At 38.4% G+C, this 17083-nt stretch overlaps 1 protein-coding gene across 2 annotated transcripts; it reads left to right on the top strand.

The window, feature by feature from the left end:
- Nucleotides 1-4468: 4468 nt before the first annotated feature.
- Nucleotides 4469-11229, top strand: LOC131790165 (nuclear receptor subfamily 2 group E member 1). 2 transcript variants are annotated; one of them, XM_059107344.2, is made up of 4 exons: nt 4469-4608; nt 5090-5317; nt 8484-9203; nt 9981-11229. In XM_059107344.2, exons 1-4 carry the CDS (start codon nt 4566-4568, stop codon nt 10220-10222), a joined length of 1233 nt encoding a protein of 410 aa, XP_058963327.1. In that variant the 5' UTR covers nt 4469-4565; the 3' UTR covers nt 10223-11229. The 2 variants fall into 2 exon arrangements, with proteins under 2 accessions (XP_058963327.1, XP_066016017.1); XM_066159920.1 differs by having other exon boundaries at nt 4496-4608; nt 5093-5317.
- The last annotated feature ends 5854 nt before the right edge of the window (nt 11230-17083 follow it).

Below are 17083 nucleotides of genomic sequence, written 5' to 3'. Positions count from 1 at the left end.
TAGGCTACATACACAAAGTATGCTACCACCTACAAGATTGACCGAGCTACGGACTCAAACCGCAATATGATTTGCACTGCGATTCAGTGTAAGACCACACACAAATTTTTCACGTTTAAGTATTTCATAACTTGTTTTTCCCATGAAATCTATTTTTATGGCAGAATACCCATCATTTTAGTTTTTTTTTTAGGCCAACGTACTGTGCAAACAAACTGGATATTTCTTTAAAACTTATTCTTCGTTTTGCCCCTCCCCCTAACCTCCCCTCCCCTCCCCCCCCTTCATTAATTTTCATTGTATTGTGCAATAATAAAATAGTACAGTGCAGTAATATATAAAAAAATGTCTGCCTGCAAGGCTAATTCGCTGGTGGAGATTACCGGCCAGACAAAGGATCTTGCTGACATTTTTTGTATTTTTCCTCGCGCATACGGTAGAGTTCGAGCAAAATCGAAAACAGCTTATTGTCTAAATTCCAATTTACTTCTTTAATTTCTCTGTAACAGGTAAAGTGGTCATCGACGTCTTTTGTAAATCAAAGAGCGGCATAGTCACTTATGTAATACTTGTGGAATTCATCATAGATGTCTCCTTGGCTTAGCTAAATAACACCGGCCTTTTTACCTTTGATTAGAAATTATTCAGGGTGAATTTCCAGATCTATAAAATAACTGCAGATAACTATCATCGATTTAATCATTTCTGGCGTAATTGAATAACATTCAAATCTTGCATTGAAGCCGCAACCATGCGCTTTTCCTTTACGACAAACTCGGCTGTCAGAATATACGTATACTCCTAACAATCAACTAATCATATTCTCCTTTCAGAGTTTCTATTAGCTGTTGTGGCTTAAAGAGTATCGACGCATGCTTTACTGAACAGATTAAATACAATATTGAACGAGATGCAGCCAATAGAAGTATGGAAGAATTTCAGTCCATGTTACGACCACCAAATGCGTTTTATTTGGCAGTAAATCACAAGAGAGTCATCATTCCCTTCAATTATAAAAAAAAATGCCCCGATCTGATTTGACATTGAAAAGATCGATGTTTTAGAGACAATACCCAAAGGTCGAGTTATTCAACTCTGTACAACTTTAACACCAAGAACTGAATTTGTTGTAGGGCGCAAAGTCTGAAAAGTCAAGGATGAATAATGTTTATCAAATCGAGTGTGGGGTTTAAAGTTCAAAAGACTCGGCTGTTACACAACACATGCTTTTCTTGTTTAGAGCTCAAGGCTTACTTAAGGCCTGTTTCTCGAAAGTACCCGAGTACTGGTCCAATTTTGCTTTGTTTCCTTAAATTGTTTGGCTTTAGTTTCGAATGGATTCATAAAACCGCAAACAAAAAACAGCTTTTTAAAACGAGTAACCCAGGAGATACGGACCTCTGACTCTTCACATGCTCAGTCTAGACGCCAAAGGTGTTGATGTCAAGAAATCGAAACTACTCTTTTTCCTCTGGCTTTTTGTCTCTGTTTACACACTGGACATGTTTGTTTTCGTTGCCATTTGTTTCCTCTTTAGTTGGTAACTTTTAAAGGCTAACCCAAATTTTGAAATAATTTAAAAGTTGCATTGCGTGAACTTTAAGTTTTACAAACTTTTTTTAGCAATCTCTTTGTTTTGAGGCCTCCTCGTGAGTCCTTTTTGTAGGCTTTTGTTTGTTTGGTATTTTACTATTTTGACTGAATAACAAAGTGTGACCCGCAATACAAGGTTCCTCTGAGAAAATTTACCCACGTGCAGAGAATAATCTACACGGTTTACCTCGTGTACAAGTGGTAAATTACTGGCTTTTAATCCAGTGAATTGACTAATGGATGGCCAATCACTGGACGTAACTGTCTGGAGATAGGAAATCAAATGCTAGACGTAGCTGGCGGCCGAGAAGTAATGGAAAGGTTGTTGATATAGGTGAACAAAGAGCTGCTCTGTAAACTTTGGATGTGCTGTAATTTCTCAGTTCCCCTTGTTTACCTTATAGGCTCCTTTTAAATAATCCTTGCCAGTTTTAATTCCAAACCATATTTATCCTACCTCATAGAGAACGAGCTGATGGTTTAATGACAAAATTGTTGACTTTAATGATAGCTTAGCTTTTTGTTTATTCGTTTGCGACTAATTTTATCTAAAATTAGATCTTTTACGCGCAAGACGTGAATTGGGAGAGAGTTTAACGACCGTCTGCCTTAGAATAGTGTCCTTTATTTTTTGGGGTTCAAAGTAGATTTAAAATGAAAAAGGTTAAACGTTGAAGAGACATTTTTCTGTTGCTTTCACAACTGCGAAGAAGCTCAACAATACTTTCTATATAAATTTGATTTTGACATAAATTTGTCATCGACATGGATTGAGGAATTCACTCGCAAGCGGGTCTAAACTGGAAAAATACAGTGCACCTCGTAAACTTATAAAGTTTTATTTTGCATGTACAGATCTATTTCCGGCATGGACTTGAAAATATTTCATTAATTAAAAAGTTCTTGACTTCTGCTTAGCTTTGAATTGAGATGGTAATCCTGGTTTTCATAACTAGGTAAGAGACAATTGTTGGCAAACATTTTGACACTTCAGTAGGCCTCATGGTTTGGTAAAGAGTAGGAATTGAAAGCTTAAGTAAACCCCTAGGCATGCAACGAAATTTATCGGCAAGAACAAACGACAAAAGTTTTTAAATTTCCATTACAACTCAAAAATGAAATTCGAGTTGGCTCGTGGGAGAAATTTCTTTCACACGATCTGGACACCGTATGATTTACTTCTTGCTTTTAAAGAAGATATCTCTGATGGCATTCAGTTTTTCTTTACGAAGGAAGAAGAAAAATCGATACTGTCAATTTGTGAAGAGCAAATTTCAAAAAGTAAACTTGAAGGAATGTCCGATGATCAATATGACAAAGAGTTGATATTGGTGAGTCTGAAATGATCTTCCTTTCGCGTGGTGAGAAATCAAGCGGTATTTTCCACCCAGGGGACAATTGTTCAACAAACACCTTGCCATCGAGAAGCATATGATTTATCCTAAGATCAATTCAAAAAAAGCCTCAAATCTTGAAGTAGATGCAATCAAATGGCATTTTTCATTCGCTAATTGCAAACCTTTCACATTCGAAGGCGTAGTTGTTTTCAAAAATTATAGCATTTTTATTTTGCTAATTGTTTGAGGTAAACTTGATTAGATGGGCGGAATCCTAGGAGACACAGATGTCACGTCTGCTTCACGGCTCGGCCGTAAAAAAACCTCGTTCTTGCAGGTACCTCATTGTTTGATTTCCTTTCAAGTTATCTAATGACTCTAAAGTAAACTTTATCCAACCAAATTTTAGAGCAATTTACTTAACGACTGGTTTTTGCATTGATTCAACAAGTGCAATTTTATGTAATCGCCAATAAAAGCCAACCTTAAGCATCCAACCACACTGAATGATTGATTATTGATATGCATAACCCTACAAACCAAGCAGGAGTTACTTTGTAGATTTCCATCACAAAACATGTCTGTTTTTTTCCCCTGAGATTTAAACGCTCAGTTGCGGTGAGTTTTGTATTACTTTGTATCAGAACGCCAAAGTAGTAGAGACGAGAATGAAAGGCAAATTCAAACACAAAAATTCCTGCTATGAACTGTTAACCTCCAAGTCACAAGCTAAGATTAGGGTTGAAGGCTATTGAGCATGGATTTCTTTCCGTGCGAGTTGGTTATCTTGCCACGAGGTAAAGCAGAGACGCGCAAACAAAAATGTCATCCTAGCTTCTAATAACCCTAAATTAACAGACCAAATAAGAAGGCTGGCCTATTAAGATTAAACAAGACAAAACCCTTACTTGTAAGATGTGTTTACTTAGTGAAAGCTACCAAATCCACGTGCTTCGGTCTGTATGGACGTCAAGCGAATTTGAACTGTGCCAGAGGGTGATTAGACAGACAGACAGACAGATAACTTAAAACTGACAGAATATACTCACGAACAGAAAAAAACAAAAGCGGTGACTCGAGATCCAAACGCATTGTTACACATTTCTCGCAATTAAAACGTGATTGTCATTTTTAGCGATTGCACGAGAAATGCTATGGCAACCGAACTTGAATTAGATCGCTTCTCATTCAAAGAGCTGTGGTATGTAGTCTTTGAACCGTCTTAATTCCGGTGGATCGCGGAGCAAGGTTAAATCTATTGTTCATGTTTAAACACCGTTACGAATACACACATGCTTAGACCTCCCATTCATCAGTTGCTGAGAGAATGCTCGCTTAGTAGCAAACGATCGCATAAACCATTTAAGAGAATCTAATTTAATTAGGTGGTTACCCATGCAAATCCGAGATCAGTTTTCCACCAATCAGAGCCAAGCTCCTTGACCACTGACCAATCAGAGAATACCTACTTTATGCACCTGTTCAGGACCAGCAAGTACAAATATCGCCTCTAAATTTTCATGCAAGACATCGTCAGCTCAGAAACTCCCGGGGAACAGAAATCGAAATACTCGAGGTGTCTCTCCATAAGAAAATTTTTTACCAGAATACCTCTTTTTGGAGAATTGCAGAAATATGGCTGACGCAGACGTTCTTGCAGCGAGGAGAGGAAAATCAGGTACGATAAAATACTGGAAATTACCTTAAATATCATTTCCTGTGGATCATAAAATCGTATTGAATACGATTTTATTCCAGGTCATATACAAAGAAAAAGTATAGCACGACGAAAACGCTTTGCATTGCAATTCAGAGACTATAGCTCAATAACAACGCTCAAATTTATTGGATGTAATAACGTACCCCAGATTTCTATACAGACAGCTGCAATAGAGGCTACGCCTAATCAAACAAATTGCATTAAGATAGGATGTTTATTTAAGTAAGAGCGTTGGAAAAACAACTCATCTTTGGGGAAAATTGCCCCCTGAGCAAAGCTAATAATCGCAAAACGCGATCAAAAGAGAGACCGTTTAATTGAGGGTTGCTTACTCGTGTGTACGCGTGCCGCAAACAAAGCTAATCTACCGAATAGCCGAAAGTCGAAAAGTCACATTACTCAGTGTCAAATTACCAACTACTTGACAACTCTATTTCAGAAGCCAAGCAAACAGTTCTGTGTAAAGTGTGCGGAGACAGAGCTTCTGGAAAGCATTATGGAGTATTAACATGCGATGGATGTCGCGGATTCTTCAAGCGAAGCATTCGCCGGGATCTTGCGTATCAGTGCAAAGAGAATAATTCCTGCCCTATAGATGTGGCCAGACGAAACCAATGCCAAGCCTGTCGGCTAAAAAAGTGCTTTGAAGTTCGCATGAACAGGGACGGTAAGCCAACTTATCTTTTCTTTCCAATCCAGTGAAAATTTAAAAAAAAACGTTTTATCTTGCAAATGTAAGCAGGGGTTATTAGTCGGGTTACAGGAAGAGGACACGAATTTCATAACAAAGGCTTTTCAAAGTGAAGGACAATAGGCCAAACTGAAATGTTTATCGCTCTTTGTTTTCAATCAGCATCCAATACTCTTTTAATGGAAATTTTTTGTCTTTTCGCTGCTAAAAGAGCCTCGTTCGTTTCCTCTCAATGTTTTGTATTAAGGACTGAGCATACCTGCTGAGACCACCTGTCCTAAAATAAAAGATTTGGGCTCACCCAAAAATGCGTTCGTCACAACAAATTCGCACTATTGTACAATACTGCAGAGATCTTTTAAGTTTCTACACGGATCAATGAATACTTTAAATTCTATCTGAGGATCTGTTGATGCGCCTTTAATGATCGCTGCCTTGTTTACTCAATTATTTCATCCAGCTTCGAAAACTTGCCGTGCAGATCAAAATGTTTTCTAATGAATTCTGAATGATCAGCGGGGTCTATCAGGTTGTATCAATTTGTTTTAGGTTCTGCATAAAAACGGTAATTTTAGTACGAGTTAAGCGCAGTAAGGGCAGCCATGTTCATAACGCGATAGCTTAAATAAAAGCCGTTGCGAAACGACTTTGTTTATTTTGACAATTTGCCCTAACAATACCTGACCTCACAACGGCGTTTCAAGATAACCTTCCCAATTTATACCTCAACTCAGGGTAGCTAATGCAATTACCCCAAAAAACCCCATTAATTATTGTTTACATGTTTTCTTTCAACGAATGGACCCTCCTTTTATTTGCGACAAAATTTTCTGTGCGCTTCCGAACTTCCGATTCGACTGAAAAGATTTCTTTGCCCATCGCCGCAGAGTAATCTATTATTTATTGCGTGTACTCAGCCCAATCCGAACTGAGTGGAGGTATTTCAATTCGTCTCTTCTGAGTCGCGAAACTTCTAAAGTTCTTTGATCGTTTTAGCACAAAGAACAATTTATACGCCCAATTGATTTCGAACTATGAAAGTCTTTCTTTAGAAACCTCACCACAGTGCTGTATTATGCAAAATTAGCGTTGTAGGGAACCGTGGTGATTAATAATTCATTCCAGTGTTTAAAGACCGAAACAGAAAACAAACCCAATGTAAAATAAAAAACTACTTAATAGATGCTTTTTTGGAGCTAAAAGACAGTACCCGAGCTTTTGTCTTCCACCACTGATCATTTTCGCGAGAAAAATACTTGAGGTCAAAGAATTCGAGCTCTGCTGAATTTTCACCACTGAAAAGCTTCCGCTCTGATTCAAGCGCTTTGCATTCTAAGAGAGAACGACTACAGAATATTTCTAATCGCGAGAAATTTTTCCTTCTCTCTCCCGTGCATGAAACTTTTCAAAAGTAAAAATAAATAGTCCTGTAGGGCACTGGAAAGTGTCGAATAGATTCCAAAAGTATTGGATTTTTTCCATTTGGAAGCTAGCCTATCCCGTTTCTTTATCATTCCAACGGAACTGAAATAATGGAAAAAAGTTAATCAGGTATAAACTTGCGTACCAATGCATGCATGATTTGTTCCCCCGACGCGCATTGTTCTACCGCGGTTTGTCAACATCCGTTTCTTTGAAGAGGTTTTTTCTGATTTATTGCTGAAATCAAGATCAAAGTCACGTTTCAATTAATTGGCCTTGCTTTTAAACATATCTCAGCGAAAATTCAGCGTGCAAATTCTTTAATATTCGTCAGTATGTCGCAGCTAAGTCATTGTAAAAGAATGAAGCTGAAAACGCATTATGAGCTTTTCTGTCTTCGAGGATCAACGCTGTCCTGTGGAATTCAAAAATGAATTAGGCCAAACAAAACAAACATTTCAAAGCCCTTGTTGTCTGTTAAGTATAAGGTCTTCAAAACGAAGGTGTCCCACCTTGTGACTAATAAGCCAATCAGAGTGAGAGAAATTCTGATCTCCATGAACAGCAGCTGAAAGTTAAGAAGACTGCTTTTGACATCAAGAGTGATTTGAGAGCCCCTGGGGCTCAGGTACATTAAACGGGTTTACTATTGTGATGTCACACACTCTGCTGTCATTGGTAACCAATTGAGAGGTTTTTTGTCCACCTCAATTGGGCTATCATTGTACAGCATAGCTCTCAGGTCGGTAGTTTTTTGAAAAGGCATGTACAGTAACTCTACTATGTTACATCACTGTTCGTGCGTGCCAAAAAAAAAAAAGTATAAGTTTTTTAAGTTCGTTGATTGCAAATTGTGTCGATTTTCATGATCCTCGGAAACGTCCAGATTCCTCTTTGGTTTCTTCTGAAATCGCCGATGATTGGCTCTAGCATCAAACTATCATCTCAGGGTTCAATTCCATAAAAAAGTAATTCTGAATAACTAAAAGTATCGGGATGTGATTTACTTCCTTAGTTCATTTTCATTCAATAAAATCAGTTCAAGACTTGTCGGACATTGTGGCTGGTAACACCAGACTGGAAGAGAACAATGAGCTTCTGAACTAGAATTTGCGCCCTTGATTTCATTTCAATAAAATGTAGCTCGAAAAGTCTATGCATCTGGGAAATTCATGACACGTGTTGATGGGGTAGGAAATTACACCCTTAGTAATGTAATTGTATTACACTCAAAAGATCTCTCGGCATTATCGGGTTATGTTAGAACAAAGAGAACTTTGTGGTAAAGACAGGAAAATAGCGTTTGACTGAATACTTAGCAAAGCTTAAAACTATATCAAAAAGTTTGTTTTGATTAAGTATAGCCAGAAGACTAATTAAGTTGAGCACAGAAAAAAAAATTAACAGTCAATTGAAACCAACATGAGATTATGTAAAGAGCGTGCTTCGATTTTGACCTATCTTTGAACTCAACTGTCTTTCATAACACTCTAGGAAAGGAAACCCAACCTTTAATTTTAGCATGTGTCTTGCCAAGGTAAATAAAAGGCGCAAATAAACAATTTCTATAAATTTCTATAAAGCTTTTATTTTAAGTTTTTATTTTCGATTACGTGTATATCGCCCACTAAAATATTTGGCGGCATGCTATCTTATTGTGATGAATCAGTTCGTTAACGTTTGTCCAGTTTTATAAGCTTATGTTATGATTGGTTTTCAGCCGTGCAACACGAACGTGCTCCGCGTACAAATCAGTTCAAACAGGCGTCAAACGAAGAAATCCGATGCAAGCCTCTGAAGAGGAAACATAACAGCTACGAGCAGGAGCATATGGATCTCCCACCAGGCCAAATCCACGTAACTCCAAAGAAAGAAAAACTTCTGGACTCTCCTGTTACTCCGGAACCTATATTCTTCAGGAACAGCCCGCCCAGATATACTATGGAACATAAGAGCGCCTTCCTCATGGGATATTCAAACGCCGAGAGCCCAAAAGACGTCCCAGTGGCTGTTTCCGTGGCGACTGCAATGACACCTCCGCACACGCCCCAGCATGGACAACAGGTGCCCTATCCAATCATGTATCTTAGCTCACCGGAAATGCTGCACGAGTCCGCCGTGCGGATTCTATTTATGACCGTGAAATGGGTTCGCAACATTCCGACATTCTTTGATCTTCCATTCCGCGATCAGGCGATCTTATTGGAGGAGGGCTGGAGCGAGCTTTTCATTCTAAGTGTCGCGCAATGGAACTTGCCCGTGGAGATGGGAACTTTGCTCGCGGCTGCGGGATTGAGCCCGGAGCGGGATAACTCGGACAAGTCAGTCTGCGGGATGAGTGAGATCAAGGCAATGAAAAATATTGTGGAAAGGTTTAGAGCAGCGAATATAGACCAGACGGAATATGCCTGCTTGAAAGCCATCATTCTCTTTAAGCCTGGTATGCTAACTTTTTTTTAAACTTTATGTTTGTTTAGAGAATAAAGAGAGTCTCAATGGCGTTTACTGGTAGCCGTAAGATGGCCAAAAACTACAGCTTTTAGGCGTAAAATTTGACAACTTTTCAAGCGATAGTCGTAAAAAAAAAACCGTAAAAAATTCCGGTGAAAACAATGGAATGATGTTAACCGTTAGCCTTAAAATGGCCAAAATTTTAACCTTAAGCCGTAAAATCTATTACTCCGTCGAGACCCTTATTCAACAACTGCTATCAAATTTTTTTTCTTTCCGAATGGTTTGATAGAATTTGAAAAGTCAACCCTCAATAATATTTTGCTCTTCATATTTACAATACTAAATTTCTAAAATCTTTCTGCCGCGCTATTACCAAAATGCAAAAACCTAAGCCTGAAATAGCGGAGAGTTCAACCGGTATATCCGGGGTTCCTAGACAAGATTTAAAAGACCAAACTTGAAATTTTTGGCTCTATCTGTGAATATGGAAAGGTAGCCACGTAATGTAAGTGAGCGTAGTCATGGGACGGACTGTTGTTGGTTGCAGTGACAACTTGAGCGCAAGTCATCAACAATTCTTTTCAAGACTACTCTGCACGATCAGACCACGAGTTCAATGTTACGCCTGGTTTTAAACCATATTCTTTACTAAGACAAACAAACCGTGATGCTCAATGAGGGCTATGAAAGAAATAATGAAATAAAAAATAGTTAATCGCTATGAAATCATTAAAGCTTATTTTTTTCATTCTCGCTGTTACAGATATTAGAGGACTAAGAGCCCCGAGTCACGTTGAGCAACTTCAAGACCAAGCGCAAAGCATGCTGGGAGAATATGACCGCCAAACATATCCAAACCAGCAAGTTCGCTTTGGACGATTACTCCTCATGCTACCTGCATTGCGAGTGCTGTCCGCAAAATGCATTGAGCAGATGTTTTTTCGTGGTACGCTTGACAACATCCCAATGGAAAGGCTCTTATCAGACATGTTTAAGTCCGCATAATTCGTCTTCAAAAGTTGGTTTTGCAAGATTCTACACCCGGACGTATAAATTCGCCTGAAACGGCGGAAAAATAAATTGAAACGCAAAAAAATAAGCGCTCGCGAAGTGAGCGACGTAAGAGCATGGGTTGAAATAGGACAGTAACGGTGCAACACGAAGATTGCAATGGATAATATTCGTAGACTTGTCCGCGGAGAATTGAAGATGCTCCTTCAAACTAATGTATGGAAGGATGGTGAATTGTAATATTGCAGGCTAAGTCTGGTTTCGATAACTTCCGATTGGAAACCTTGATGGAAAGGAGAATAAAATACAAGCATAATGTTGTCCGTTACTGAATCAGAAACAATAAACAGTGACTACAGCAAGAGGAAATCATTTCACGTTCTCTTGCTTTCAATTTGAATACCTAGATATTTTTATCCTAATTCAAGCTTCTTTTAGCTATATATTTAGAGGAATTTTTTCTCCTTTCCTAAAATATCACGAAAATTCTTAAAACAGTTTACCTCATTTTTCCCTCAATTAAATTCTTATTTTTACTTTAGCTTGAGTATCACAGACTTCGTTTAACTTATTTTTCTTTCATTTCTCTAGTATTTTGCTTTTTCTTAATATTTCAAAATTTTTTCTCTCAAATTAGTCAGAATTTTATATCTAAGGTTTTGCACTATGCCATTTATAAGAAAATTAACTACACAAATAACTAAGTTTTTTTTTACATTTTAGCAAAAACAATGTGCAATGCTGAAGTTTTGGTGACTAAAAGTTTTGAAAGGAAGAGTGGAAAGTCAGAGAGCAGACCATTCCTGCAATCTGTCGAAACAACTCAAAAACACGTTTCAGATGAACTGAGTGGTATCTTGAAAACGGAGTTTATATGGTTATTCTTGTAAGAATTTTAATACAAATACCGCGAAAGAGTCATCGAAAAGAAAAGCTCTGGAAGCGCAAAATATATATGTAATTATCAATTAATAATCATCCGTTAATAAAGATTTTTTACAATGAAGGAACGTGAATTGTAGCTTGTATAGAAAAGTGATAGAAAGGAATGATAGATGACCAACTTGAAACTTTTTTACTTAATTTGTCAAGATAAATAAACCGTGGCTTTAAATTGCCTTAACCTGTGATTAAAGTGGACCTTGCTCATACGACCAACAATGGGCCATAACAGATGATTACAGATAAAAAGGTGATCACCTAAACTGGTTAAAGCGCAATAACTCATGCAATTTGTCTTAGAAAGTGTGCTTGCCCGGAACTAGCATATACCAGTTTTTGCATGTGCGTTATTGACCAAGCGTGAGGTCAGGATCGCTAGATATTGGCCAAGTTCTTTTTATTTATTTATTTATTTTTATTTTTTTTTTGGGGGGGGGGGCGTTTTTATAGACCGAGATGAAGCACAATAAGCCAACGAGAGTCGTGTGTGCCTAAGCTGTCCAAAAATTGCGAACGTTTTAAATCCGCCCCACATAATGTTTTTCTTGCACGGAATCAAAGCGCAATCCCGAGCGAGATTGCCCATTCGGGTAGCAAATCAGAACACCGTCGGAGGTTCGCTTCATATTGCCCACAGGCGCTACCAGCGGTGAAATAACATGTTTTAAAGGAGACTCGAGGAAAGACTGGTCAGCAGTGATAATTTACCTGGTTCTGTATTGGGTAATTTGAAAACGAAACCCTCTAGGCAAATTGGAAATGCATTGAGGGAAACTATGCTGCAATTCTAATCTTTGTTTATCCAGCAAGCCTCCTTGGCAACTCTTTTTTGGGAAGTTGTGTTTGCTAAATTATAAATGTTCGGCGAACAAGTTTCCTTCACAGCTCAAATGCCCAGGCCAGAAGCAACGAGCGAAACTGCTTGTATTAAGGGGGTAAGTTTCAAGAGAAACTGTGGTGCTGCGTCGGTGTGAGAGGACAACTGGGTAATTTAGTGTTATTAACTGAATTGTCAAAGTAAATTGTCCGCCGTAAAGAGTTTAAAAAGCCAAACTTTCGAGCGTTAGCCCTTCGTCAGAGCGAATGATGACGGGCTAGCGTTCGAAACGTCAGCTTTTAAACTCTTTACGGCGGCCAATTTACGTTATCAACTCAGTTGGTAATACTAAATTGCCTGTGAAACTGCTTGTAGCCTGCTTTCCTTGGTTCTGAGTGGTCCTAAGATCATGAAGACTGATATGAAAATACATACAAAGTATTTCAAGTACATACAGCTGTTTTCGAAAAAGGTTGTCGTAAAAAGGAAAAAACTGCACGCAACAATCCCTGAAGGCAATCTGGGTATCAAGTAATCAATGAATTTTAACATTTCAAATAAATAACTTCATCCAACCTACGATGCCTCGTTCCTACTATGACTTTTCTCAGATTTCTCTGAAATCCTGAGGTAAAAGAAAAAAGTACCAACGATATTTCCGCATGCTTTTTTACGCTTTTTTTCCCGCAACTTTTCTCAAAGCAGCTTTATATAAAGTATTTGTTATATAAACTACGGTGTTCTACAAGGATTTCCAGCCCTGAGAAAAGCTGCAAAAACACTTATGGAAAAAAATACGATATTTTTTCACGCCTGTTTGATATCGCCAATCGGCCGCTGACACGTCACTCGCCTTTTGCGCAACTCCGCCAGGTTGATGAGTGAACGGCAAAGCCTTCGCCATTCTCAATCCATGGTCGTTTGTCGTAATTTTGTCGGAATATGGCTACTAAAACACTGTAAAATCACCATCGCTTAAAGAAAGTGACGTCAAAACTTTCGTAAAACGGGAAGAAAACCAAAATACGAAAAAAACCGAGAGTTACGTATTCAGCGGCTTTGGTAATGGAAATTCTCGCGGCTGAGAACAAAAATCGACAGTTGCAAGATTTACCAGAGGCTGACTTTGGCTGTTTACCTGGAAGATTTCTTCTGTCGGTAAAGTCAATAACTGATAATTTTTGTATATTGAAAATTACGCCCACTGTTGTTTTTGTAATGATTCAACGAGTTTTTTTTTTATCTTAAGCCTTACGCTAACGCACTTTCTCATTTTTATTCGGGGATTGTCGATACTTTTATTTTCATTCATCAATAAAGTCAACTTTTCTTGTCAGTAAAGGGCCATTGTGTTTATATAATAAACAAAGTAGTAGTTGGTTGCCAGTAAGTATGGCTGCGCTTAATCGTGAGCTATCGTCTGTTGAACACTCCGTGAGAAATTCCATATCTACGCGCGCCATGAATTATTCTCTATTTCTCTACTTCCCCGTTTCTGTAAACATAGCAACAGTTCCTTGCAAAACACAATAAGTACTTTTCATAGTGGCGGAACGTCCGTGTGGAATGTTGTATTGAATTAAATATTTTGAATAATTTTTTTAAGCGTGAGCTGTTTACTACAGTTGGAGCTGAAAGCGGATGACCATAACTATTCGACGTGGCTACTTTATCTCTATTTATGGAGGAAAAGTGCAACTGTAAAAGCTGAATTAGAGATTTTGAATGGGTTATCAGACGTGAGGTTTCCACTACAGTTGGAGCTGAAAACGGACGATCACAGATATTCGACGTGGCTTTTTTATTTCTTCTTACGGAGGGAAACAGAGACGCGCAAAGCTGGTAGGGAAATATGTTTATGTTTTATTTTATCACACTGAGGTAAATGGCTGACGAGAAGCTCCCAAAACAAGGACGCTAAAGAGAATATTCAAGTGATTATTGCGTGTCAAATTGGCATTGATTCTGATCAGCTGCCTGCGAAGGTTTCTGATAAGCGAGTTTCTCGCAATAAATTAAGGAGAAACAAATGATATGCCAAGAAATGTAGTTGTTCTGATAACAACATAGATGATAACAGAAAACCAAAATATTTTTTTCCTGAAGCTCAGTAAATGTCAGCAAATAATCCTATGGACTTTGTAAGCGATTCCTGCGCCAGAGCAACTATGGCGAGAAAAAAAGTTCTGCAGAAATTCCGAGATCCCGAAAAATTACATATTTGCATTTGTCTCAAGCCTGACTTGCTGCCTTCAACTTCCGACACTAGGGAGCCCTAGAATGGCTACGAACAGGAGCCCAAGTAATGGGCCCCTGATACGAACGATAATTTTCCACATCAAAAAAAGGAAATTAAAAATTATTTGTCAGTTACGCTGACAGGATTTCGATGAATACAGCATTTCATAAGATACGTTTGTTATCACAGAAAATTTCAGCTGAGTGAGTTTACCCTTAAGCCTCGACTTCATGCGCTCAGTCCAGTTCTCCTTGTTCCCGGCCTAGGAACATCGAAAGTGGGCCATTTCTAGTCGTATCAAACCTTCGTTCCCAGAGCCTTTCGGCTCACAGGGATGGGAGCAAGGGTTAGCCCATCACGATAAAGTCCCAGTCTCAAAGGAAGTAGGAGAAATTTTTGATATTTATCTTATCTTATAGACAATGATATTTGTCATCACAATGGTCAAAATGTTGTGGACTTACAGGCGCAGCCGAGTAAGTCTGCAACAAATTTTTACTAATGTGATGACAAATATTATTGTCGATAAGAGTACAGAGCAAGCTTAACGACCGTTGATTTGCTTTTTTTTAACCACAATGTCGATGTCAAATAAAAATATTCTTTCAGTGCGTGACCATCGCGTGACACGTTGACGCAAGCAGCGTTATCTGTACTCTTACCGACAACGGTAAATTGGCCGATCAGATTGCGATATCATTGCCACTGTGGTAAAATTGTTTTAATCAATAGTTTTTGCAATCATTCAATGCTCCAGAATATCTCCCTTTCACAATTGAATTTGTGTTGAAACATCCGAACTCTTCCGTGCAGTTCCGATGGGGTCCGATGATTCTCGTTGGTTTCCGATGAGTTTCGAGGCGTCCCGATGAACTCCACTGAGTTCTGATGAGTTCCAATCGCGCTTTATAGCCAGAATGCTTCTCTATTTGTATCAGATTGAACTTTAAGGGGAATAAATGAGATAATTTGGGTAATGTTTGCTATAGTGGACAAGCCTCCCATCCAAGACACTTGACAAAATTTCAAGCTCTCTTGGTGCCACGGAAATCGACATTACCGCCGTAAAACTAAGTGTTTCCTTTATCTCATTCACCTCCTCTTCTCTCCGATCTTCTCTTCTTTAGGAGCGTGGCTAAGCATGCACAGGCTACTGCATTTTGATAGAGCCAATAATTTACATTGCATCGTAAGAATAAGGAAAACACGTTTTAAAAGCTTAAATTTTCTGTTGAACAAGCTCAGAAGTCGTACCGTTACTGAGGGAATTTGCTGTTCTGCTTAATTGAATTTCTAACTTTTACACTTCAAATTTTGCTGTACATATTAAGGACAATGACCTGCCTAGATTTTTAATACTAATATTTCCTTATAACCACTATGGGGGGGGGGGGGTGATGAAAATTATAACTGCTAATAAGGGGGAATCGGTCATCAGAATAATACAGAGCCTAATAGGGGGATCAGCTGAATATTATCGTGACAGTCTCTTCCCCCCCCCCCCCCCCCCCACCCCATCTTTCCTGGTGACCAATGACCAGTCCTTAAAGAGCATTTTAATCAATCTTTTGAAATACATCACGATGCAGTTAATTTTGAATATTGCCGAGTTGATATGAGGGTCTCATGCCGTTAGCCGTAAAACGGCCAAAGATTTTACTTTTTAGCCGTTAGGCGTGAAACTTTATATATTTAAGCAAAGCCGTAAAAATAGGTAACCTTAAAAAAAAAATTCTCTGATGACAAAAATGGAATGACATAACCGTTCACCCTTCACATCCTAACCATCCTTCACCATTTCCTAAAGTGCTGACAAGGAGAATTTGTTTAACAGTCGAGAGGTTCTTTAGTTGGTGATCATTTCCTTTATTCTCATGACCTTAATGTGTGACTCAGGGGTGATATTGAAAGGAGAAATTAGATGCTGGTCACTGTCAGGGATTGAAAGGTTAAACATGAAATGGCCAAATTTTTAGCGCTAGCCGTAAAAGCCATCACCCTCCTGAGACCCTTTGATGTATACTAATTGGGTTATGTGAGCAGACATTATCAAAATTCTGTATGACAAAATTACTGGAAACAGGTTTTTCACGAGTCAATAGAGCAATTTTTATCCAATTACTGCTAATTACTATTAATTAAGGTTATGTAAATTTGACGACGTAGATTGCAATTGAAGGTGCTAAACAAACCTCACCAAACTATTGTAACCTTATTGGTCACGTAGCATGCAGACAGAATTGAGCAACCGATGTTTACCTCACACGGACATAGCCTAAAGAATAAAATTCAACACAGGTTGTTGCCTAAAATCTAGTTAATTTTTTTGTTTGTCCTCAAAATATATAGGAGATTTTTCGCCTGAATTTCAAAATAAATGTTTGTAGAAACTTAGCTTAAACATTTTTAAGCTTAAGAAAAAATTCGTCGAGCTGAAAGCGGTTACAGCAATTTTTCAAGAAAAGCGTCATTTTCACCGTTATTTTGCCAAAGTTGACGGTGCATTCCAGTCTTAAGCCAACAATAAAAAAGGTTTTTTTTTAGTTTAACTTTCATGTGACAGATATTTCAGTATTGTGCAATTTCTCTCTGATGAAATTTGAAAAAAATTGTGGCTAGACACAAAGCATTATAATGGACTGATTGTCTTCGTAAGAATAATACCAAACGGAATATTTACAAAGTTCGTGTAATATTTCTAATCGCACAAAGTTGCAAATGATAACGTTACCGCGATTTTCGTCTGCCTCCCTCAATAAAATGTGTACATTGGTTTAAACACGTCTTCCCAGAGTTGCAGAGCGATTTCTGCATCAATCCTTTGCCATTCCACTTCGGACTCAAACTTCCGGAATCC

Source organism: Pocillopora verrucosa, chromosome 13 (genome assembly GCF_036669915.1).
Source record: "Pocillopora verrucosa isolate sample1 chromosome 13, ASM3666991v2, whole genome shotgun sequence".
In the NCBI taxonomy this organism is placed as follows: domain Eukaryota; kingdom Metazoa; phylum Cnidaria; class Anthozoa; order Scleractinia; family Pocilloporidae; genus Pocillopora; species Pocillopora verrucosa.
The sequence above is the reverse complement of the archived record's forward strand: the minus strand, read 5'-3'. Positions and strand labels throughout refer to the sequence as shown.